This window comes from Canis aureus, chromosome 14 (assembly GCF_053574225.1).
Source record: "Canis aureus isolate CA01 chromosome 14, VMU_Caureus_v.1.0, whole genome shotgun sequence".
In the NCBI taxonomy this organism is placed as follows: Eukaryota; Metazoa; Chordata; class Mammalia; order Carnivora; family Canidae; genus Canis; species Canis aureus.
The window spans coordinates 30268304-30294159 of record NC_135624.1 but is presented as its reverse complement, the minus strand read 5'-3'; the positions used below and the strand labels follow the sequence as shown (position 1 = coordinate 30294159).

Below are 25856 nucleotides of genomic sequence, written 5' to 3'. Positions count from 1 at the left end.
ACCTCAGGGTTGTGGGATCAAGCCCCGCATCAGGCTACACATTCAGTAGGAAGTCTGCTGGAGATTCTCTCTCTCCATCTGCCCTCCCTCTGTGCACACGCTCTCTCTCTCTCTTCCCTCTAAAATAAGTCCATCCATGTGTAAGATCAAAGTTAAAATTTAAGAGGTTTCCTAGGCGAAAATCTATAGTGTGTGTGTTTTCTTTGATTCTTTCGATCAGTGTTCCCAATGAAAGAATTCCTGCCTCTTATCTCTAGTAATGAAGAAACGATAAGTGCCTCTTGTTAAAGGAAAGACATAAATTTTTTTTAATGATGGCATCTGCTTTAATTACAGTACAAAAATTGAGAAGGAGAAAAGAGAGCATGCAAAGCAGCACGGGATGATCCGCACAGAAATCACAGGAGCCGAGATCGCAGAGGAGATGGAGAAGGAACGGCGCCTCTTTCAGCTCCAAATGTGCGAAGTAAGAACAGCCTTTGCAAACATTTGCCTGGAGTTTCATTAACTGTGATCTTTCCTGCTAATCAGGAGTTTTTATACTTAAATGCAGGCTGTTTGATTATTAGAGGAGGGGACTGTTTCTTAAGGGTTCTCATCTCCATTTTTCTCCAAGCCTTTTGGGATCCGCCATTTCACTGTTGTCTCATATTTTGAGCCTTGGTCCTGTGGGGCTCTTTATGCCAAAACAGGATTCTTTGGTGAGAACTTTAATGTTGCTTGTGAGTGAGTGTGGAAAAAAAAAAAACATTTGGTGAGGAGTAACACTGGTGAATATGAAGTCTTACTGGTCCAGGTTTAGAGCATGTTTTTTGTTTTATTAACCATGTGTCCAGTTTGAATGAAAACTTAAGTATAGTTGTCATTAAGAAAATCTGAGTTCATGAAAGAAATGTAATGAAAGCATGCACCCTTAGAGCAGTGGTTCTCAAATTGGGTTCCCAGGGAACACTGGCACTCCTTGACCTACAGTCCTGCATATTCTGATACTAACGTTGTATCATAGAGTTCCTTTCACAGTTTTTCAAAAATAGTAAAAATGGATGGAGTTATCTCAATTTTAACAGATTTTTTTAAAGTATTTTTTCCCTTCAAACTTTTAGCTTCTTTCATTCACAAACACTTCTTCATAGTAAAATGAGTGAAAAAGAAGCAAACAGTATCAACAGATATCTTGGCCACTAGTAAAAATCAGACCTAGTAGTATTAGTTAACTGCATAAATCAATAATGAGTTATTTTCATTTTTATTCTTTCATTCTTGAGTACCAAAAATTTGAAGTTTCACTATCTTACGGCATACGCCTCAAGAGAATGCTATTTTACTTGTTTTCTATAAAGGACAATCAACTATTTCAGGTTTTGACCATGTGAACTCTTGAGTTTGAGATCCACTGCATCCGGGGGAAATAATCAGTTATTCTAGAATGTTTTGCTATGTTTGATTTCTGCTTGTCATGTAAACTAACCTTGAGCATTTATAAAATGCTAACATTCTAATAATTTGTTTGTACACTTGTGACTTTGCCAAATCAGCATTTCCCAAATTAAATTCACACTGTTTGAAGGTAACCAAGGTTGAGTAACTTGTGTAGATTCTTGATTGGTATTCTGCTACCCAAACCCATGACTGAAATACTTTGTAACAATACATACAATTTTGTTTTATTTCCACAGTATCTCATTAAAGTTAATGAAATCAAGACTAAAAAGGGTGTGGATCTGCTACAGAATCTTATAAAGTATTATCATGCACAGTGCAAGTAAGTAGAATATCGTGATCATAATTATTAGCCCAAATAAGACCCCCTTCACTTCTTTGCTGTTCCTAATTGTTTCTTTCTCTCTGGTTTTTATTTGGTCACTATATATAGTGATATTATAACCTCCCAAAGCCACATGATAAGAAATAGCATGTATTATCTTCCATCTTCTTTGCTTTCTGTAAATCAGGAACTCAGATTAGTACAACTCTCTGGCTGCTCAAAAGTGCTGTCTTATTTACGAATCCTAACAATGGCCTTGACAATCTGCAAAGCTCGTTACAGACAGATGCATCCCTATCATTATTACCCCCACTCCCTCCTCCCTTACCTGACATCTCACTTATTATTGGGTCACGTATATCTACTTTGAATTTTTTTTTTCTTTTTCATCTAATTGGATGAAATTAAATACTTTGGGCATTAAGAATACTTTGCCTTTGTACTTAGATCCCTACATAATTGGTGGTACCTCCGCTGTTTATACCAGCACCATTTTTACTAACATTGCATTTTTATTATGTTTGAGATTCTGTGGCATTACTCTTGTTTATTTACTTCTCACTTACTTACTAGATTAGCTTTCATAGGCTTTCTGGTAGAGATTTTATGTGAAAATGTGCCCATTATTAAAATTTTTAATGTTCTATATAAGAATATCTTTGTGTTCAACTGAGACATTTCAGGAGGTCAGTGTTAATATTGTGGGATGCATACAAGGCATGAGTCAGAAAGATGAGTTCAGACCGTGGCTCTGTACCCAGGTGACCATGTGACCCTCGTCAGGTTCCTGTCTAAACCTCAGTACCCTCATCTGTCAAGTGGGGTTAAGGTTGGTAGTTGTGAAATGAAATGAGATAATGCATATGGAGTCTTGCCTGGTACCTGCTATATTGCCTGTGTTTGCTGCTCTGAGGATTCCAAGTGTCACTGAAATCATTCATTCATTCATGTATTGTACAGAATTGTTTCTCTTCAGGAGAAGCTTTTAATGATCAGAATCTTATTTATATAAATTTGATTTGTTAACTTTTTCCTGCTTTTCAAAGTAAATTCCACCTTGTATAAATGTGTTCCACATATAAAAATAATACATTGAGGTGGACACAGTTGCACATTTATAAGATAAATTTTGCTTGTGGAAGCATCATACTTCCAGGTTAGACCTGGTCTAACCTTTGGCTTCATAGCTTAGTGGGGCACATAGGAGACTTTGAAATGTGTCATGGTGGTCCCTAATTTTAGTTTCGGGTGGAATTATTTTTCATCAATTCAGTTTTCCTAGAAACAACATTGCTTTAAAACCTCTACAGAAAAAAAGTGAGCCGCTCTGTCTTTTTTACAACACTTTGGCAGCAAATATGATTTTACCTGATTTTAGAAATCTCTCTTTCTCTCTCTCTCTCTTTTTTTTAAGTAAGCCCTGTGCCCAATGTGGGGCTCAAACTCACACTCCCAGGACCGAGAGTCTCATGCTCTACCAACTGAGCCAGCCAGATTCCCCTAGAAATTTCTTTTGACATCATGTTTCCTTACCTGTAGAAGGGTTTAACCTCCACAAACATGAATTTTCCAAAATGTAAGATGTTTTGTAAACCATACAGCTCTTAACCTACGTTCATAAAGGTGAAAAGAAGAGCAACTCTGACCCGGATAGCTAATGTATCCTCCCTTTGTTCTTTCATTCCTGGCTTTATTCACTTTCCAGAAATATATATCGGTCTCCTGATAAAGGCCAGGTACTTTGTAGGCACCCTTGAGAGCTAATTCTTGTATAGGAAGTAAGTTGGGTCATCAGTCATCACAATGGGCCTAGGAGATAACTGGTAATATGGGCATCAGGAGGAGAGATTTTCATACTCCTTGAAGGGGGTGGCAGCAGTAGAGATTAGACTTAGGAGATGGCTAGCATCTGGCCATTGGAATCTGTGTCTCCCCCGGGAGCAGAGGGATCAGCAGATGAAAACCTCCTTGTGGGGAGTGGTATTCACAGACATGGGTCATAATGGGGTTCATCCCTAGCTGCTCCATGGTTGAACCTCAGGAATGCCTGCACAGCAAGAAGCTCGGTGTTCTTTCAGGGAGACTCTTTTCTTTCCTATTTCAGGCAATCCCTCAAAACCCTTAATAGATAATGGACTTGTAAAGCATTTCTACCTAATTCAAAAAGAGAAAGAGATTTCATATCCCAAGTACTTACTCCCCAAATGCTTTTCAGTTCAAAGTCAGGGAGCGCCTAAGAGTAAGTTCACTCCAGTAATACCATGGACAGTCCCAGCACCTCAGTGGGGATGCAGTTGCCTCAATGGAACAATAAAGGGAGCAGAAAAGAAGAGCTTTTGACTTTCCGTTACCCTTTCCAGCTCACCCACACCAGCTGCTCGTCACTTTCAGACTTGAACATTGTGGGAAACATGTTGCCTTCAGAACAAACATTATCCTACTGCTCACCCATTCCTTTTACCACCTAGCAAATATCATTATGATCTGCAGGATCACAAAGCATGTACAAACACCACTATATTGTCCTTGATTTAAAAACAATAATAGCTAACATTTATCAAGAACAATCAGGATATTGTAGCTCTGAAAGGATGAATAACTTGCCCTAAGACACATTCACTCATTTAGTAAATACTTAATAAACATGTCAAAATGGACAAAGCAAAAGAAACCAAAGGGAAAAAATAGATAAATTGAACTTCAAAATCAAAAACGGTATTGTGCATGAAAGAACATTATTAAGAAAGCAAAAAGACAACCCACAGAATGGGAGGGGAATATTTGCAAATCATTTATCTGATAAAGGTCTAATATCCAGCATATAAAAAGGACTCCTACAACTCAACAACAAAAAGATAACCCAGTTTAAAAATGGGCAAAGAATTTAAGTAGCTATTTCTCTGGAAAAGATACACAATGGCCAAAAGCACAAGAAAAAAACTTCAGCATCATTATCATCGGGGAAAATACAAATCAAAACCACAGTGAGATATCACTTCACCCCCACTAGGATGGCGAGCAACAACAACTTAAAAATTTAAAAATCAATAGCAACAACTAAAGGGAAACTAGGTCTTGGCGAGATGTACAGAAATTGGAACCCACAGTTCATTGCTGAGAGAAATGGAAGTTGGCGCAACTACTTCAGAAGAGCTTTTGGCAATTACTCAAAAAGTTAATCCTAGAATTACGTGGCCTTGCAATCTTACTTCTAGGTATATACGCAAGAGGATTTAAAACAAGTATTTAAACAAAAATGTGTTCAGACATATTCATAGCATCATTATTCACAATAGCCAAAGTGTAGAAACACCCAAATATCCATCAATTGGTGAACGGACAAACAAAATATGGTATAGCAGTGCAGTGGAGTATTACGGGGCGTGTAAGAGAATGAAGTATTTAGACAATAGACATGACTGCTGATTGGCTCATGGGCTGGACCCTGGTGCTCAGAGGCTCCTCACCCCCACCCCTGTCCTTGCAACGTGGATTCTGCTTGCCTTTCTCACTCCCAGAGGCTGCTCCAGGAATGCAGCCTTAAGATGGTGATGTGTTGAAAACACCTGCATGATGTATACATGACTAAGCACAGTTAAGGCCTCTATAAACTTTAGGGATTGGGAGGACAGTTGTGGGGATCCAGTCTTATAGCTGCCACCCAAGATGACATTCAAACGTCCAAGCTCCCTGTGCTGTTAAGGAAACTGCCACCTGCCAACCCGGAGTGACCTGTTGCTTCTTTAGGTCTCTTGCTCCCAGGAGGGTCACAAACTGACATACATGCTACGACATGGATGAACATCTAAAACATTATTCTAAGTGAAAGAAGCCTGATGTGGAAAGCCACATACTATATGATTCCATCTAAGTGAAATGTCCAAAAAGACAAATCCACTGAGATAGAAAGCAGATTATTGTTTCCTGGGGGAAGAGAGGAAGTGGGAACGATTGCTAACAGGCGATGGACGTGTTCTGGAGTTAGTGGTGATGGTTGCACCAGGTTGTGAATATACTAAAAACCACTTAATTGTACATTTTGAAATGGTGAATTTTACATTACATGAATTTTATCTCGATTTTTTTTTTTAATGCACAAAACAGCCACAAAACAAAAACAAAGATCATGCCCTCATAGAACTTATATGTAGAAGGTGACAGAACCAAGTCATTCACCCAGGTCTCTATAACTATGCTCTTACTATGTCAGAAATCTAAATTTGATAAGCCTGGATTTGAGCCTAGACATCGCTACTTCTTAGAATCTCCATAAGTGAGCACAACACATCACTCTCAGCTAGCTCTTCGACCTGAACTGTTGAGATGTATCCGTGGTTCATTAGTACTTCTACTGATTAACCCCTGTACCTTTAAGTTTCTTAAGCACCACACACTGGTGTGTGGGATGTGTCTAGGAGGAAATGTCACCTGGCTAGCTGGAAATCAGTATCTAAAGTTTGGAAGTAAGCTTTCAGGAGGGGTTGGTGGTTGATGCATTAAAGAATCACTTTAGGGATGCCTGGGTGGCTCAGCGGTTGAGCATCTGCCTTTGGCTCAGGGCTTGATCCCTGAGTCCCGGGATCGAGTCCCACATCGGGTTCCCCGCATGGGGCCTGCTTCTCCCTCTGCCTGTGTCTCTGCCTCTCTCTCTCTGTCTCTCATGAATAAATAAATAAAATCTTTTTTAAAAAATCACTTTATTTTTTTATTTGTTTTATAATTTTATTTGTTGTAAAGAACCAAACTCTCTATGATATTATAGGGTATCCTGACCTCTTTTGAAAATAATCTTATGTTCCCTGAGCATTTCAGCCTTTGGCCAAATAGCACCTCTTTCTAAGCCAAGCAGTATATGTGATTGGGGTAGCAGGGAGATATTTCTGTCTTTCTTTGAAATTAAATTAAAAGCAGAAAGAATATAGCATCTCCCTTTCCTGTCATTATTTGGGTAGAATAAGAAGTGATGTATATAGCAACGTTCTTAGGTTAGAGAAAACTGCCTGATGGACAGGTGACTGTTGGACGCTCATGAGCTTGCTCTCTGCAGCTGTGTGTGTGTTATAGTCTGTCAGGATAAATGTGAGGGGTCCTTCTGCCTATCAGTTGGCAACTTACATCTTTCTAGCACTCTAGGCCATTGAGATATGGTCATATTTCTTGCAGGCTGCTTATTTAAAAAGTGAAGCCAATGCAGCTGTGTCCCTAAGGTCAGAGAAATAATGAGGCTTATTCTGCTGGCCTGTGGCCATCAGGTATTGAACTGCTTCTCTGTACCTGGCATTTTAAGAACATTATTGCAGTGCTCACAAGAACTCTCCACGGTCCATGGGATCATCTCCGTTTCCTGTATAAGGACCTGGAGGTGCAGGGATTCAGAGATTATGCCGTTACTCAGTGAAAGAGCCAGAATTTGGGCCTAGATCAGCCTGATTTGTTTATCTACCTGTGCTCCAGAGCTAGGAATACTTAAACTCAAATCCCAACTCTGTACTTAATGACTTGATGACCCCAGTTAAATGACTTGACTTCTCTGGGCCTCAGTTACCTTGTCTGTTACAGGTTAATAGTAATAATTACCTATTTTGTTGGCTTCTAATGAGACTTAAAAAGAGATACTTAATTGTGCATAATAGTGGGTGACTGGCACAGAGTAAATAGTTGCATGCCAGCTGTCATTATTATTATTATTGTTAATTATCATCTGTTTTCCAAAGATCTCATTATATTTCAGTAATGTACAGAGAAAGTAGCCAAGGGACAGGTTTGGGTGTCAGAGAGGTAATGTGGCTTTCTATGGGGAAGGCTTACATGTTTGGGTGGAGTGACAGGTGATCAGAACTGACATTTGTGCTTTACTTTCCAATTAACAGAACACTTTTATCTGTAGTGTCTCTTCTGGCGCTCCTGGAGGCCAGAGAACATCCACCTTTGGAGGTGATCAGGCTTATTTTCAGACAGAGTCCATAAACTGCCCAAGGTTATACGTACAGTGAGATTGAGAGCCAAGACATGATACACTTTTGACTCTGAAGTTTATGCATTTCCAGTGAACCAGAGCCAGGGGAACCGGAGGGAGGAAACAGGGAACAGAGGAGCCAATGCCCTCAGTGAAATGTGGCAGATGATGTGTGGCTGTGACTCACAGTCCCCCCCAGCCAGTGGCTGAGACTGAGCTGCTCAAGTGGAGGACGGTCAAGCACAGAGGGGAGGTCACAGACGGACAGGGCAGTGGACCACGTTGGCCTCTGCTTACTGATGACTGTGTTACTAATATCAAGAGTGATGGTCTCCTTACAGCCTGTCCCCTGCCTCCTATTCCCATTTCTCACCAAAAACCAAAAGTTAGCTGGAACATAACTTTCTAGAGAGAGGCTCAGCTCAGCCTTCTCCTTCCAGACTAAATGTCAGTTCTTTTCTATAATTTTGTTTTGCCTCATGTATGAAAATATGATCTGTTTTAGCAAATGAAGTTAAGAAAACCTACAATTTTCACTCAGAAGATGACTGGATTTATGTATATGATTTGTTTACAAGAATCGGGTCAGATTGTAGATTAAAATGATTTCTCATTATATTAATTTTTCCTAGTCTGTGTTTGTAACATTCTGAAGAATTCTGAGGTAGGAAAACAGGCTTGTTGGGGTCTTTCTTCAGCCTTTGAATTGTAGGAATTTGACCCCCTTCCAGCTTGCTTTCACTACTGGTAAATAACTTTAAGAGTGCTGTCTCAAACTAAAACAGCTCCCTTCTCCTTAAAATGTCTGTGTTTTATAACATTCCTGTGTGCTATTCAAATCCAAATTTGCTTATTCAGTTTGTCCAGTAGAACTTTCCTGCCATGATGGGAATGGAAGTGTTCTCTACTGTCTAACGTGGTACCTACTGGCCATGTGTGGAGTGAGACTTTAGGAACTGAGGCTTACATTTATCTAATTTTAGTTAAGTTGTTAGCTGCTAGTGGCTACCCCATTGGAAGACACAAATCTAGAGAATTATCATTTAAACTCATGTTAAAAATAAAGAGAGATGAGGCAGCCCCGGTAGCTCAGCGGTTTAGCGCCACCTTCAGCCCAGGGCCTGATCCTGGAGACCCAGGATCGAGTCCCATGTCGGGCTCCCTGCATGGAGCCTGCTTCTCCCTCTGCCTGTGTCTCTGCACCTCACTCTCTGTCTCTCATGAATAAATAAATAAAACCTTTAAAAAAAATAAAAAATAAAATAAAATAAAGAGAGATGATTAAATTTCCTTCATGTTGAAAGTGAAAATGAAACACAAACATATCTGCAGTGAATCCGTATCCCTCTGGGAAGGACAGGACTCCTTACCTGATAAACCCGCGCTGTCCAGGGAAGGAAGCTAACATGCACTGAGCACGTCCTAACTACCCAGCGCCTTGCTGAGTGAGTTCATATGTGTCATCTGTGTTATCTGCCCCACTGAATACAGATAACACAAGCAGAAGTTAAGTGACTCCCTAGTGCCCCATTGCTAGTAAATCCTCAAGCACAGATTCTAGGCTGTAATCCTCTGACCCTGGAGCCCTTACTTTTTCTGTCGGAAGGAGTCCTAATAGCATCCACCTTACACTGATGTGTTCTACCTTCAGACTTTTTCTCCAGAAATTATTTTATTATCAGAGATCAGAAGTGGTTTCTCTAGGATTGACTTTGTGGCCATACTTCTGCCTCCTTCGCACACACTTTTTCCCACATGTAGATGATACTGGATCAGATTGATGTTCACAAATGTCCTGTCCTGGACAGAAGACAGACAGCTGCTGTAGGGCTGGCATTAGGCCTTGGCACAAGCCAATGCCGGAAAATGCCATCCCCTGGATTGGCAGGACCAGGGAAAGCTGCTGTGGGAACTATAATAGAAGCGTAGTGAGGAAAAGCGTTTCAGCAAGAGGGAACAGCATATGCAAAGGCCAGGTGAGAACTGGAAAAAAAAAAAGTGACATGATTGGAGTCCCAATATTTTTTAAAGAAGATGGTAGGTGATAAAACCAGAAAGATATTCAGGGGCCAGAACATAAGTTGTATTCAATTCTGTACTGAGTTTAACTTTCATCCCAATAGGCAGGGGTGAACAGCTGAATGTTAGAAGAGTTTAAATGTAGCTCTCCAGTTAAATGGTTAACCAAAAAGCCCTCCTTCCTCCCATTCCTGTTGTGGGTAGACTTTCTGAAGACGGTATTTCTCTTCCTTACGTTAGTAAGAGTTCTCTCATCTTTAAGATGTCAACCTTAAAAAATTCCTAAACGTGGGGTTTCAGTATGCACTCTTGGAGGATCAGTTCTGTTAAAGATATATTGTTACCATTGTATTGTTACATTAAGCTAAAAGTACATATAAATATAGATCCTAAGATGTGTCCTAAAACTTCTTGATAATGCTGCAATCTTGTCACTCACTGAGCATGTGCTTGGTGCTGGGCCCCCTGCGATCCCAAGATGAGACAGTCCTCATCCTCAAAGACCTCATTCTTTTGTGAGGAAACAGCAACAGAGGTGGGCAGGGTTAGAGAAGCCTCCAAAAGTGTAGAGAAAATTAAAAACACTGAAACAAGTAGGACTCCTGAGTGGAGGCATCAGACAAGAAATCTCTTCGCTTGGTCGTCATGAGCAGGGGTGTCCGAATCAGAGCCTGGCTCCAAATCCCAGTTTTGCCACTTATTAGTTGTGTGAGCAAGTTATGTACTCGCCCTGGGCCTCAATTTATCCTCTGAAAAGGAGATGAGATTGATGTGCTTGTGAACTCATTCGGGTTGGGGTAGGGAGTGAATGAAATAAGTAAAATGCAAGCATGCTTAGCTAGTTAGGCAGGCTCGGTGCATGTCAGTGCTGAAAATTGTTCAGGGTGAAATGGTGCATCTGCTTGTACACATGCCGGATACCATCGATCCGACCTCCTGATTTCGAGCATGCGCTCGGGGGTCTTTGGAGAACTGAAAAAATGGCCAACTTTTCGCAGTCTTTGTTTCGAGAAGAGTCTTCTCTCTCCTTAGAGTGTCTCATTCATGCTTGTGATATTTCACCGGTTATCGTGTGTATCTCTCTCTTTTGAATTCAAATATGGCACAACCAGGAGGAATGTTTCTATGAATAGATGGATATGCACATGAAATCACTCTATTGGGGCCGCAGCTGTAATTTGCACTGTCTATGTGACAGCTGCTAGCACATGTCAGATGGTGCCCGTAATCTGTTTGTTGGTGCATCTTTATAAAAACACTGAAATTCGTTTATAAGTGTTTTTATGGAGCTATGTGGGTAGAGAGTAAATGTATTAGTATTTTCAGATTTTACAGGTAACTAGGGTTCATTTTTTTTTTATGCTTCTGATAAATCTCTGATGTTCTCCATCATAGTTTCTTTCAAGATGGCTTGAAAACGGCTGATAAATTGAAACAGTACATTGAGAAACTGGCTGCTGATTTATATAATGTAAGTATTTTATAAAATAAATGCATTTTAAGTTGCTTCTGTAGGTAAATATCAGTAAATTTGAAATCTGGATTAGAAGAGCTCTAAAGAAAAGAGGCAAGAATAAGTGATGTGTCAGTATAAACCTAGTGCAGGTAAGCCTCAGTTGAATTCAGAAGTCCTTAATGGACAAATATTCTAGAGTACATTTTGGGGCACAGGAGGAACAGGGATATAACCATTGGTTCTGGATGGCCCTGCAGTCGGCACTTATAGAAAGAATGTTTAACCCTGGAAGGATAGAACCTAAGACTGTCTCAGAGTAGGCAAGTTTATGAATTTTTGGAAGGGGGTTTGCTTGTACATTTTCTCTTTTGTCAGATATGTAGATTTTGCTTTTATGTTAGCAAAGTCACAAAAAACTTCTTTGAGAAAAAAACCTAAATGCCAGAGTAAAAATGGCCAGTTTGTTCCCCATAATCTACTTGACATTGAATAATATTAAACGTATGGCTTATGATTATAACTACATAAGTTGAAAGAAGGTTTCAGAGTTACAAGTAATAACTTCTATTTTTTATGTAGCTTTAAAAACATATAGCTGGTGGCGCCTGTGTGGCTCAGTCAGTTGGGCATCTATCTGCCTCAGCTCAGGTAGTGATCCCAGGGTCCTAGGATTGCACGTCGAGCTTCTGCTTTTCCCTCTCCCCACTGCTCGCGCTCTCTCTCTCACTGTCTCTCTCTCAAACAAATAAAATTTAAAAAAATAATAAAATAAAAACACATAGCTGTGTATTTTTTCCAACTGTATTTTTTTTTTAAGATTTTATTTATTTGAGAGAGAGCACAGCATGAGGGCCAAGGGAGGAGAAAGAGAAGCAGACTCCCTGCTAAGCAGGGAGCCCAATGCTGGGCTCTATCCCAAGACCCTGAGACCATGACTGGAGCTGAAGGCAGACACTTAACCAACTGAGCTACCCAGACGCTCCCTGATTGTCTTTTAATAGTTAACATGATTCAGATTGCAATAAGCTCCAACTAATTAAAAAAAAGCAGCACCAGTGCTTACCCCCCCGGGTGCCACTGTGCAAACATTCATATGTGTGTGTGTGTGTGTGTGTGTGTGTGTGTATGTGTATGTATTAGCACATTGGGTTCTGGTCCTTTTTAGCATTTTCTTTTGGCCCATTTAATCACATCATGGGATTCCTGCTACCATTCTTTGAAAAAAGCAGAAGCAAGTGACCCAGTGTTGTTTCTTAACTTTGTTTAAAATGGTACTTCAGAGTTATTTGCCTCACCTAGGTATATTATTTAATAAGGAAGCATTTTGCATTAAATCACTAATTTCAGAACTCACTGATACTTTCATAAGGGGAGAAAATCCTGCCTTTTATATAAAAAAATGAAACTATGGAAAAGACTTTAATAAGAAAATCAACTATATAATTGAGCTGTTTGATGACTGATATATTTGGATAAATTAAACTCTGCCCATAAGTGTATGAAAGTGATCAAAGTCATGTTTTTCTGCCACAGATAAAACAGACCCAGGATGAAGAAAAGAAGCAGCTAACCGCACTCCGGGACTTAATAAAATCCTCTCTTCAACTTGATCAGAAAGAAGTAGGTGATATGCATGTTTCCAACAGGGTTAACAGTATGAGTGTGCTGGCCTGGGCTGGTGTTTGTGTTTCCTGATCTGCAAAAAGGCATGTCACCAGTTTCCTGCCACCATGTTATGGGACAAATGAGATATAAGATACAAGTGCATACCTACTGCATTGCCCTGTGTAGCAACTGTGCTTTATTTCCCCTGTCCTCCTCGTACAAGATGTTTTTAACGCCCAAGCTCCAATGCCAGGACCCTAGATTTGCCATTCCAGCTTTGAAGACATGTGCTTCAGAAATACCGTGTCCTCTCAGGGTGAAGTGCACACCCATGTCCCCTCTAGGTCATCTGTCTGGGCAGCCAAAGGGGGGGCTGATGCAGAATCCTCTAGAATCATCTAGTAAGGAGCCGGCTAGTGGCTAGTCACATGAACCAGCAGCCATATCCTAAGTGGTATTGGTGCCAGAAGAAATCTGCTGGGAAGTGCCATGCCACAGAGGGAGGTTACGACCCTGAAGGTTCTCTTGACTAAGTGAAGACAGCCCTCTGGGTTTTCATTGAGCAGAGTTTATAGCCCTTTCACCTTGGTACCCAGTGGCCAGGAAGGTGTGGATCTATGTTGTCCAGGGCCTCAGCTAGCATGTGTACCTGTGTTTTGAGGCCTCTTTTGAAGGTGCTTGTTACTGGCATAGACATCCTAGGAGAGGTGTTACTGGCATAAACATCCTAGGAGAGGTGGTCCCCTTGAATGACTTCTCCATGTAAGAGCCATAGAAAGACCCAAGAGGAAAGGGGGGGCGGGGAAGAAGTAGATTGTTGTGTAGGGAGAGAATCGCGAGGTTTTGTACTTACCGAAATGCACTTAACCACTTCCTACCTTTGCTTTGTCTTGCAGTATTATGACCATCCTGTATATGGAAACTTTCTTAGGGGGGAAAAAAAAGACTTTTGCGGTCCCTTTTTGTTTTGCATAGAGGCTGATGTAATCTGCTCCCAGTTAGCTAAAGAACAGAGTTGCATATAAGCTAGAGGAGTGTGTACATAATAAAATGCACATGATTTTATTTAAAGCCACCCCAAATTAGTAAATGATTGCCTGTTCATTAGCACCATGTCCTGAGTATTTTACAAGTAAAATTGATCTTTCACAGCATGCCTATCCCATTCCCATGCTGTTTATCATCTCTCATTGCAAAGTAAGGTTACTAGGTAATGATTTCTAATGACTCAAATAAGAAAGGAGACTGTTGACCTTAGAGTTCTTACCATAGCACTACTATTTGAGAAGACTATAAACTAATCTGATAAATGACCTGACAAATTAAAGCACCTAGGAAATTATTTAATCTCTCTACCCCTACCAGGTTCTAACTTGACTCTTTTAAACTCTTTGAAAGGACACTCCAAGAATGTGAGCTGTCAATAGGACAGCTCCCCACATTTTTGGTGGACTTGTTTTTTCTTGTCAAAATTCTTCATTGACTTCTGGCAGATGTTCTCTGAAATAAATTATTGTAAGCTTTTGTAACAGCCTAACTTCCCAAGAGAACTGTTCGCTACCCGACTATTTTTCGGGTTTAAAATATTTTATTTTTAATAATGATACCCGTAAATCTTGCCCAACATTCCAGCGTTTTGTTTGAGTATCTCTCAATAGCCTACCATAGCGTGGTTTGCAAGGTGTTTAAGAGATTTTGTGTTTTGCTCATCTCTGTCTTTGCAGTATCTGACACTATCTGGTACCCAAAAGGTACTCAATAAATATTTAGTAAGATGACACAGAAGGAATCCTTTGCCCATTCCATGTATCCCTTACATTAGAGATTTGAAGCTTCCATAGTTAGTAGAGGTTCGTTTTAGGTTGGATACCACAAATGTTTATAACCCCCTTAAATCAATGAGTAATTGCTTGCAGTTGAAAAAGATGTGAGGTATTTTTACTCCTTAATAATTTTATATGTTAATATAGTTTTCTAAGAAGAAAGGAAGGTGATTGGTCCATATTGCTAATAGAGAATAAGGAATTGAACTAAAAATAATAACACCATGTTTCATTCTATAGTTTACATTTCTTGGCTCACATTATGGAATTTCTCCAAGGTTTTATTTTAAGTTCATTGTGTAAGTTTGGTTTTATATTTTTTGCCTGAATGAATTTCTCACTTGCATTTCTCTTTCCTGAATCCATGTTAATTTTCATTATGCGTTCAAAGGATTTAGAACCTATTGCATTCCTTCCATTATGTTTTGTTTTGTTAATTATTAGTGTTAATTCTCCATGATTTATTCCCCCCCCCAAAAAAAAATATTATCTTTCCGTTTATCTAAAGTTCCCTGCAGAAAGCAAGCTAAATGGCCATCATTTTTCAGAGTGCAGAAGTAATTGTAGGACACTTTAAGCCACAGAACTCATCAGTAGTTAATGTAGAGTTGTCAATGGTATATTTCTGAAACGTGCTGCTTTTTTCCGGCTCAGCTTTATGGAGGCAGAGCCTGGAGGTCAGCCACTGTATTCACCTTTAAAAGCACATTTGTCTGATGTAAAGCAAGGTCCATTCAAGTTGTTATTCGGAACTTAATTTAGGCTAGTAGTAAATATGTGTAAGGAATGTCTTAGAGGCAGATTTATAGAATGTGATCTTTTTTTGGAAGTTATTAACATCCAAATCCTTGCTTTACAAAAAATAAGTACTCTTTATTTTTATTTTTATTTTTTTTAGTACTCTTTATTTTTAAAACTTAAGTTTTAACTTAAATTAGCAAACAGGCTGTTAGAGGTGCATAATAGTTTTAAAGCATTCAAACCAACCTAGAAATTATATGGGCGGACAAAGAGCAGTTCCGTTCACTGGAAAGCATTCCAAGGAACAGAGTTATTCTTTCATTTTATTTTTTTTTTTAATTTTTATTTATTTATGATAGTCACAGAGAGAGAGAGAGAGAGGCACAGAGACATAGGCAGAGGGAGAAGCAGGCTCCATGCAACGGGAGCCTGATGTGGGATTCGATCCCGGGTCTCCAGGATCGCGCCCTGGGCCAAAGGCAGGCGCCAAACCGCTGCGCCACCCAGGGATCCCCAGAGTTATTCTTCTAATAAGAGTTTTGATCCAGGGAGATTTCAGATTTTGTTTTTAATGCTGCAGGGAGGTAGAGATGTGGGAACAATCCCTGATTCCAGATCCAGAGTTGAGTGGTTTTCACGCATTGTCATTGGGTGGAAGCAGAAAGCTCCGTGGATTTCATTTATCCCAGCCTCTTGTTTTGTCCCATGCCTCAGTTCTCCACCACCTAATCTAATCTTCCGTCCTCATTGTTCTTTATTAGTATTAGGACACATTGCTGCCTCCTTCAAGAGAACTGTGTGTGTTGCTGCTGTTTTGGGGGGCTGTCATGGAGGCGCTGGTGGAGGATGATCTGTAGCAGAGTCCTGCAGTCACATCTCCGTCCACAAAGCCTGAAAGTGGCTCTCAGGGAGGACTTAGGAGCCAAGATACTATAAGTGCAAGGCTGTGTGCCCTGATTAGAAGTAAACATGTAGAAGAATTTCTAAAGAGATTCGAAAGCCCAACCCACTCCCTACCACTCCCCAGTTGATTGAAATGGTGCCTTTAGATGTTTCAGCTGGAGGGAGTCTGGCCAGTTAAAGACAAAAGACTTAGATTTAAGGACATGACTAGAGCCTGTAACCTCTTCAGGGTGAGTCTGCTTGCCTGGTAAAGCAAGCATTCAGGGTTCAGTTACCCCTTCACGAGGGAGCAGAGAGATGCATGGTCAGTGTTGCACGTGCCCACCTTGGGGACAGGGGTCTGTGCCCCCGCTCTGTGTCCTCAGTGCCTTCCCGGAACATACCACTTGGGTGTTCAGGGCGTGATTTTTTTTTAAAAAACATTTTATTTGGGGATCCCTGGGTGGCTCAGGGTTTGGCGCCTGCCTTTGGCCCGGGGCCTGATCCCGGAGTCCCAGGATCGAGTCCTGTGTCGGGCTCCCGGCATGGAGCCTGCTTCTCCCTCCGCCTGTGTCTCTGCCTCTCTCTCTCTCTCTCTCTCTCTCTCTCTATCATAAAATAAATAAATAAATCTTTTAAAAAAAAATAAAAATAAAACATTTTATTTACTCACTCATGAGCGACACACAGAGAGGCAGAGACACAGGCAGAGGGAGAAGCAGGCTCCATGCAGGGAGCCCGACGTGGGACTCGATCCTGGGTCTCCAGGATCACGCCCTGAGCTGAAGGCTGTGTTAAACCGTTGAGCCACCCAGGCTGCCCCAGGGCGTGGTTTTGAACACAGAACTCAAATGTGGAACAGCCTCACAAGGGAATGCTGTCCTAGAGATCTTCCTAACTATTATTAGCATTAAGTTTGCATCCACTGAACCCATACTGTTTGGTCCAAAAGGATCCTGGATGCTAGAGAGAGGCTGTCCTGACCCTGAAGGGATCTCATACACTGGCCATCTGTATATAACCGGTGGCTAAAATCACTTCCGGTTCTTCACCATCACGTTGCAGGTGTTGCTTCTGAACTGGATTATTTTTGTTATGTTCTCTTTGCTTGGAAAACTAAATAAGAATCCTCCTACAACTTTTGGTTACTTTTAGATTTTCTAAAGTAATCTGGGTTTCGCTGAGGTGTTGGATTCCCTAGACACACACTTGGAAGTTTGTCACCCACTTTGTCTTGGTGAAGTGTGTACCTCACATTCTTCCGGGCGGGTTTTCTTCTGTTTTCACGCACCTAAAATAAAAGTTGACGAATAAAACATTGTTTTATTGTCTCATCACCTGAAGTTTATCATGATTCTGAAGGTAGCGTGTGTTCAGGTGTTAATTATCTTTACAGTGGTGTTTTCTCTGTTATAAAAAGTGCTTAAATCATGAGCTATGGCTATCCATGAAATTAACTATGTTTTCAACTGTTCTGCCTTTTTTCTCTGTTGCTTTTGCCCTTCCTGATCGAAGTCTAGGAGAGTAAGTCAACACTTTCCGTGAGAATGCATTGTCCTACGTCTGTGTCTAAACCTCTAAACCCCATGTTCTCATCCTGTAGTTTGCCATTGTCAGTTTATTTCCAACATTTTCAATGTGGAATGGCTGTCTCTTGTCATTGCAGTCTTTAGGAACAATGGGGGGGAAGTATCAACAGAGTGCTAGTGTTAACTTTAGCTGGTTTGCATCTGTCTTATTCTGGTCCTGGTCACCCTTTTGCCCCACCATACACTTTTCATGACCAGAGAATCCTCTTTTTTAATTAAAAGCATGCTCAACAGCTTATTTTACAGAGCCCTTGTTTAGTTACAAGCCAGAGATTTCTAACAGTTCCCAGAACCTCACTGAGAAGGTGCACTTTTTATTGTGGGTATTTTAGCAGAATATGTGAAGAGAGAGAAGGTGTACCTGAGGGAAGAATGCATTCAGGTTGCATGCACTTCGTCTGTGAGCCTCTTAAGATCTTTCTGCCTTCCCTGTGCTCATCTGTGCCGCCCATAGAACCTGGTTCAGTCCCACGACGCCCTGCCACTGCAAAGGGTTGGAAGCACAGCCGGGGTCCCAAACTATAAATGAGTTCTGGGACTCAGGCCCCAGCCTCGGACTTGCCTGTGACTCTGGTGGTTGTTTCCCCGGTCCAGTTTCCTCTGAAACAAAGGCAAGGACCTGACGGCCCATAAAGGTCCATAATTCTCTCCCCACACTGACCAGTACACAGAGACCCAATGGCAGAACAGAGTCAAGGACTTGAGAAGTGTGTCCAGCATCCGTCTAACCTGTGGCTTCTCCTTTCTAGGATTCCCAGAGCCGGCAAGGAGGGTACAGCATGCATCAGCTGCAGGGCAATAAGGAATACGGCAGTGAAAAGAAGGGTTACCTGCTGAAGAAGAGCGATGGGTACGTGTAAGCTGTCCAGGTGTCCCTGTGCGCTTAGCACTTGCTGGGTGTTAGCACCCTAGCAGCTTACCACCTGCCAGCCAGGAGAATATCCTTCAGAGTTTTCTAATGTGCTGGCTTCCAACCTTGAGCCCACTGGTTCTCCTCAGGTGGTTTAAGCTGCTGTCTGGACAGGAAGCAGGCCCCACCCTGTGGGCCATATGTGACACAAGGGGCTTGCCGTCTCAGGAAGGCAGATGCTAAGTGGATGGGGAAGCAAGCGAGTGGCTGGAAGACTTCATGCTCGCCATGATTTGATTCATCGCCCTTTTCTCTACTGGGCAAGCCTACCTGGCCACCCAAACCCAGCCTTGGGGATCAACTCTGAGTCCCCACCTTCCTCTTACTTCACAGCCAGTGTCACTAACAAGCTTTTCCGTTGCTAACAGGACACAATGCATTTCTTGCCATCTCTGCTGCCCTGCACGCAGAGGAACCACTGCTGTCTCTCCTGGAATATTCAAGTAGCCCGCTAACTGGCCTCTCTGTGTCTCTCCCTCTTCTCCATTGCATCTCTACACAGCACCTAGAGTAGCCTCTAAAAAACATAAAGCATGGCAGGTCATGCCCATGCTTGACGTGCATGCAGGGTCTGACGCCTGCTTCTGTCTCCAGCCTCATCTTATGCCGTCTCCTGCCCTGGCCCTGCCACACCGGCTTCTTTCCGTTGCTGCAGTGGTGATTCTGCTTCACAATAAGTGCATAAGTAGAATCTTAATTATTTGCTTTACTAACTGTCCTTTTTGAAATAAAGCTTCTTGTTTTCTGATTGCTTGTAGGTATTTACCTTCTTGACTTTATCTAAGACATAGACATTTTTTTGTTTATTAAAATTTTAACCATTACGTCTATAAATTACAGTCCTAAATTTCTGATCATAATCAGTTTTGGTTGTCATTCTACTCATGCATCCAACAAATGTCTTTTGGGAGTTTTAATACATGTCAAACACTGTTAGAGACACCTGGGAATATAGCATTGAACAAGAAAGATAAGGAAGTCCTTAGCCTCACAGAGCTTACATTGTTAGATAAGAACTATATGGGAGTTCAGATGGTCACAAGGGCTATGGAGAAGGATAAAGCAAGGCAGGGGATTCTGGGTGTGTACGAGTGGTCCTTACCTGTGGTGGGCAGGGAAGACTTCAGTGAGGAGATGTTTGAGCAAAGACTTGAATCATCTCTACAAAGGGTATCACCTTTACAGAGATGTATTGGGGATGATCCCCTCAGGTGATCCCCTCAGATCTCTGTGGAGATGGCCAGGAACATGCTTCTCATTGTGATACAGAGAGGAGTTAGGCAGAGCTAGGGCAGAGTGAGGACCTGGGGGAGTCATAGGAGACAAGGTTAGAGGAGGAGGACACCAAGCCAGGAGGGCTTTGGAAGCCACTAGTGAAAGATGAGAGTCATTGGAGAGTCTGAAGCAGAAGAATGCCATAATTTGACTCATTCGAAAGTGTCTCTCACTGCCCAGCTGAGAATAGCCATGTAGGATTTAAGAGCAGAAGCAGGAGGCCGGGTCACAAGTGAACCGGGATCAAGGGAACAGCCACAGAGGGGTAGGAAGGAGTCAGAGTCTAGATAATGCAGGTAGGACCACCAGAATTTGTAGATCTGGGTGTAGAGAAAGAAAAGCATCCTAGCATATAGCACAGAACCTGGCTCTCTCTAGAAAGTCAGTGAATGTTGGCTATTAAGTCTTGTAAAAAGTAAAAGAAGAAAAGAAACACCAGTTACCATAATCAGTATTAAACTGGACTCTCAACAGACACAGTGACCAAATTGTAGCCCAAATGGCAGGGGTATCTAGTAGACATAAATTATTATAGTTTTAACACTACTCACCTAAAAGACAAAATGGTTTTCTTGACATCAGAATTGACTGTTTCTAAGTGAAGTGATTAATCTCTAACTGTTCAAGAAAAGTCAACAGGGTCTTTGTGTAGATATTGTTTGGTTCAAACCCTAAAATGTTGAGAGGAAGCATCACCTTGTGAACATGTGCTGTGTGCCTGCCAGAGCTCTCATTCAAGCCAACACATCCAGAGAGGTTACATAATTTGACTAAGATCCTACAGCCAGCAAGAAAGCCCAAATTCTAACCTGGGTCTTAGGACTTAATGCCGGGGTATCTCCCCTTCATATTTCAAAGAAGGCATCACTGCTGCTGATTGTCCTTGGGGTACGCAAGGCATTAGATGGCATACACACACCTGACTCCATTCTGCTGGTCTGTTCTTCATTCATGCACTCATTCCACACACATTTATTAAGCACTGTAGTGTTTCAGGCAGTCTGCTGGGTGCTGGAAGGCTTTTACCTTCCAAGAGAGGTGGTCACAAGAGAGGTGGGCCTCACCCGAGCCTTGCCTACAGTCTGTTGGGAAGAGATAAGGAAAGCACTCTTGCTAAGGAGGCTGGAAGTCCAGTGGGCCAGCCTCCCATAATTGCATGGGCTGCAGAGGGTGAATGAAGATAACCCAGAGTGGCCTGTCACTGGTATCTCTGGAAGAGAAAAGAACTGAAATGCTTCTACATGGAGACAGACTCACTTGCTAACAATGACTGCCCTTTGTGTCGTGTGTTTTTTCTCCTAAGGATCATTTGCTTTAGTAATTTTCGAGCCTAGTTCTGGAATACTCTTTGTTACTTAAAGGATTGTTAGGCAATTTGAAAAACACTTTAAATTTTTTTAAAGTAATTTTAAAGCTTTATGACCCAGAGGCACTCATTGAGAGGCAAATAGCAATTGTTTTACATATATTTTCTCAAAATAGCCCTAGAGGATGGGCATTAATATCTTCATGATGCAGATTAGGCAAGCAAGGCTTCAGGAGGTCATTTACATGAACACAGTCCCATGGTTGGTGGGTGATGGTGCTGGGATTGAAGCCCAAGTAATCGAGCATCAGAACTGGTACTTGTGTAGTTATAATAGGCCATCTTCTAATAGAAAGTTCCTTTTCTGAAATTCTGAGGTTAGGGCATGGTGTAACTGGTGTTCTCTCTGGCACTATCTGAATAGATGGTAAAAGTCCTTGGTATGTCCATTCAAGAGCTTTTCAGGCAAGCATCCTTAAAACTTTGGGTTCAGAGAGAAAAGCACAGGCGTTGAGGCAGTCCCTAGAAATCTCCGGAATAAAAGCTCTCAAAGTGTACAGAGATGGGACTGTACAAAGGATTGACTTGATTTTGCTCCCTTTTGCCTGGTGACCTGGGGGCACCACATGAGCAATGTCTATTAGCCAAAAAAGATTACTGCTTTTGTGTTTTCCCTTGGCTTTATTACTAATACAAAAGAATACGGTTTTGTATTTGATTTTGTGTTTCCTTAATCCACATGTGGAAAAAAAAACACTAAGGACTAAAGATTTTACTAAGTAAAATGAATAAACTGAGTTGCAACAATTTCCTAAAGATTGACTAATTTGTTAGGTTGATTGGTTGATATCTTAAAATGTGTTGAGAGAGGAGGATGACACTCCCTTGGCTTTAGTGTGTACAGGAAACAGCTCACCCATCTAGCAGGCTTTTAGAAGGGTAAGGTGGAATGCAAAACTGCTGCAGCATTGGTTATGTTAACCAGATGCAGGTATGATCGTGGGACAGATGTCACCTCTTGTCCCCCATTTCCCTAGTCAGTGATGCAGCTGTAATTCAAGGGTGTTTTATAATTGGTAGTTCTGCATTGTGTCCTGAAGATACTAGCAGTGTGTACCGTTTGCTTTTGCTCAGATGGTATCAGATTCTTGTTTCCTAGGGCCCCTGGGTGGCTCAGTTGGTTAATAAGCATCTGCCTTTGGCTCAGGTCATAATCTCAGGATCCTGGGATTGAGCTCTGCCAGGGGCTCCCTGCCTCCCCCTCCCTCTCCGTCTGCCCCCCTGTACTTGTGCTTGTGTGCTCTTTCTCTCTCAGATAAATAAATAAAATCTTAAGAGAAAAAGGTCCTTATTTCCTCGTGAAGCATGTAGAATAAACTATGCTACTAGCAGTAACGTACACAAGAAGACAACATTATCTGTGTTCGGAGTTGGCTTTACATTCATATTGCAGCAGGTTTCTTACAGGACTCATTTAAGAGGGGGAAGGACACATACAGTGATCTTGTTTTAAATGCCCAGGAGAAGCAACAGCCCTCTCCTGTGATGTTGTCTGTTTCCCTAAGAAGCCTTCACCTAGCCCAGGGAATCGCTGTTCCCTGTACGTGTCTGTTTTTTCAGGGAGATGCTCTGAACTAGTACATTTGTACCTGCCTGCACATGTGCAGATGCACCTCACAAAGGCTCACCTGGAACTGGACCATCCTCGAAAAAAACCTTCCAAGTTGAAAGGAGTTCTCTTTGACTTTTTCCGACAAGTGTCAACTTTCCCAAAGAGAGGTGTACACATTGCCAAAAATGTTGATCCATGACTCAGAGCTCCTTTCTCTATAGCCTGAGGCAGCCTCGCTCCTACTCCTCCTTGCCTGATGGGTGTTTTGAGTTAACTTTCTTAACTTCTTTAGCTTTCATTTTAATTACAGAAGCAATAGATTAATACAGCCTTCTTGTAGATGAGTCACAGATACGGTTAAAAACTCTTTAGTACCACCCCTCATACAGGTCTGGGCCTCCTTCCCAGAGATGGTGAATGTACTGTGCCTCTTTCCAGACCCTATTCTGTTTATTTGTACATATATTTACATCCCCATAGAAAATGTAGAGCACCATTTTATATGTGGTATCTTTTGGGTTTTTTTTTTTTTTTTTAACATTACTAGAGCATACCTGAATTCTTTTAAAACAGCTTGCTTTTTTCAATCAATATAGTAGGCTTTAGAAATGTATATCAGCACACACACATAGTTAATTGATTCTTTTAAACTCCTACATTCTAGTCCATAGTATGAATGTAACAGTAATGCGTTTATTCATTCTCCTGCTATTAGACTTCTGGTGTTTCCCACTCCACTATCAAAAACAGTATTATATGCCTTCTAGTCTGAACTGCCTTCCACCTGGGATAATAAAAGTGATAACAAAATGTGCTGGGGTTTGTGGGGTTTGGGGTTTGGGGTGGTTTTGTGGTGACTGTTTTATAATATTGTCATACATACCACGATACAATTGCATGCCACAGAGTGAACCAGCTGCTGTATCAGGTTGTGTTTGACTTGTTTTAGGCTCCGGAAAGTGTGGCAGAGGAGGAAGTGCGCTGTCAAGAACGGGATTCTGACCATCTCACATGCCACGGTAAGCACGTCTGCTAATTTACTGTGTTGCGCCTGTAAGGCCTTTAGCCACATGGACTAGAAAGCAAAAATGTGATGTAACCAGCACTAAAGTTTCCCCCAGGTATGTGTACTGTATGGATTTGGGTGAGATAGTGTAGGATATTCCTTTACAGAAGAAATTGGTCTTGTCTTGTCCTAAGGTGTCCTGCCTCATTCTGTTGCCCTTCCAGAATGTCTCATGTTTGTTCCCTCAAACCAAATCAGGTATTCTGTTATCTTATAATCTTATCTTTCGGGAAATGTTATTGGTGTTTGTGAAAAAAACCTAGTTCTCTGAATTATAAAGATGACAGATGTTTGTTGCATGAAATAATAATTAGGAAATTAAATAATATGTATATAGTATGTTTTTTGTTTTTTACTATTTAAATCACTCCGAAAATCCATCATTATGTTAAAGAGCTAAAATGTATATAAATAAGATAGTGGAATAATAAAATTGCCTCAATTGTGACTCCCCTTTCTTTAAGAATAAAGGCAATTCCATGGAAAGAGAAAATAAGCTACTAACACTTACATTCTGTTTTCTCTTCAGATTGTCAGTTATATATGCATATATATTGCATCCTTACAGTTGACACTGGAAGTCTAGCTAGAATTTTTATGTTTTGGGTCACCCATTTTCAACTACAAGTCCTGTACTGGGAGAATTCGTATGCTGTCAGAAAAGATTCAGTCTAGTGGTAGTCAAGGACATGTGCCAGAAAACAAGTAATTACTCTTTTGCCCTTTTAACACTAGCAAGAAATTACTTTTTGTTCTGAATGATGTAAAGATGAGAATGGAAAGTGTATCAAGCAGGACTGGAAACAGCTCAGTGTACTGAGAGTCTCTACAAAGGGCTATGCAGTTAAACCCAGCAATCCCAGCTTGGAGGGAAGCTTCAGTATCCTGTGCCAAGTAATGTCTTTGAATTTATGATAAGCAGTTAATTGCTAACAGGATGGTAAAAATAAAGGATGAGCATTTATTACACTGGCAAGTTTTCATGATTCACAGTCGAGATTAGATTTCCCTCTGTTAAAAAAAAAAAAAAAAAGATTTCCCTCTGTTGAGTAAGAAGTACCACTGAATAAGCACTTCTTCCTACCAGACGCTTCATAAAATTTATTTCACTTAATCCCTTCTACAGCCCATGTGGTAATCTGACCTTCATTTTGCAGATGAAGAAACTAAGGTGCAGAGAAGCCCAATGACTTGGCTAATAGTAGGCAGAGTTAGAAATTCAGATTGGGGTTTGACATTACTCCATATGCCCCTTCCATTCTGCCCCTCTTCCTGCAGGACTCTCTCATCCTACTAGACTGTATGCTCTCTTGGGGCATTTACTAGGTCCTGTTCATCTTTCTTTCTTTACACACCCCCTCTCCATTGACCTTGACACATGGAAGGTAGTCAGTACATACTTGTGGCCAAAACCCTCCTGCTGGAAGATTCCATGCATCTTAACAATTATTGGACTCTATGGAACTTGAGCAATTACATTATCTCTGTCCTTTGCTCCTTGCAGAGCCCTTGGAGTGATTCCTCAGAAGTCCTTCGTTTCCCTCAGCCCAACAGGGATTTTTAAACTATCATGCCAGTTGTGACAAGCCACCCATCTGCTCCTGGAAATCCTGCAGGCAGACTTAGATCAGTTAGTAATTATCACTGAGGCTAACAATTATTCATTTATCTAACAATGTTTCATGAAGCTTCCCCTCCAGGTGCTGTACTGGGCATCACAGATACATGGAAAATGAGTTAATTTTGACCTGCTCATTTTCAATTCCATGCACAGTTACCTTATGAAATGGTTCTATCAGTCACAATAATATTAGTTACCACTAAGTGAGCACTTTCTGTGAACCAGGTTGT

The 25856-nt window shown here is 41.2% G+C and overlaps 1 protein-coding gene across 2 annotated transcripts in view; it reads left to right on the top strand.

The window, feature by feature from the left end:
- Nucleotides 1–25856, top strand: part of ASAP1 (ArfGAP with SH3 domain, ankyrin repeat and PH domain 1) — a 356668-nt gene that overhangs the window by 256767 nt on the left and 74045 nt on the right. For both annotated transcript variants that reach the window (XM_077847265.1, XM_077847264.1), the window contains exons 8-13: nt 337–466; nt 1677–1762; nt 11136–11211; nt 12730–12816; nt 18586–18686; nt 23889–23958. In XM_077847265.1, the coding sequence (XP_077703391.1) occupies nt 337–466; nt 1677–1762; nt 11136–11211; nt 12730–12816; nt 18586–18686; nt 23889–23958 (550 nt within the window). The remainder of the gene's footprint in view (nt 1–336; nt 467–1676; nt 1763–11135; nt 11212–12729; nt 12817–18585; nt 18687–23888; nt 23959–25856) is intronic.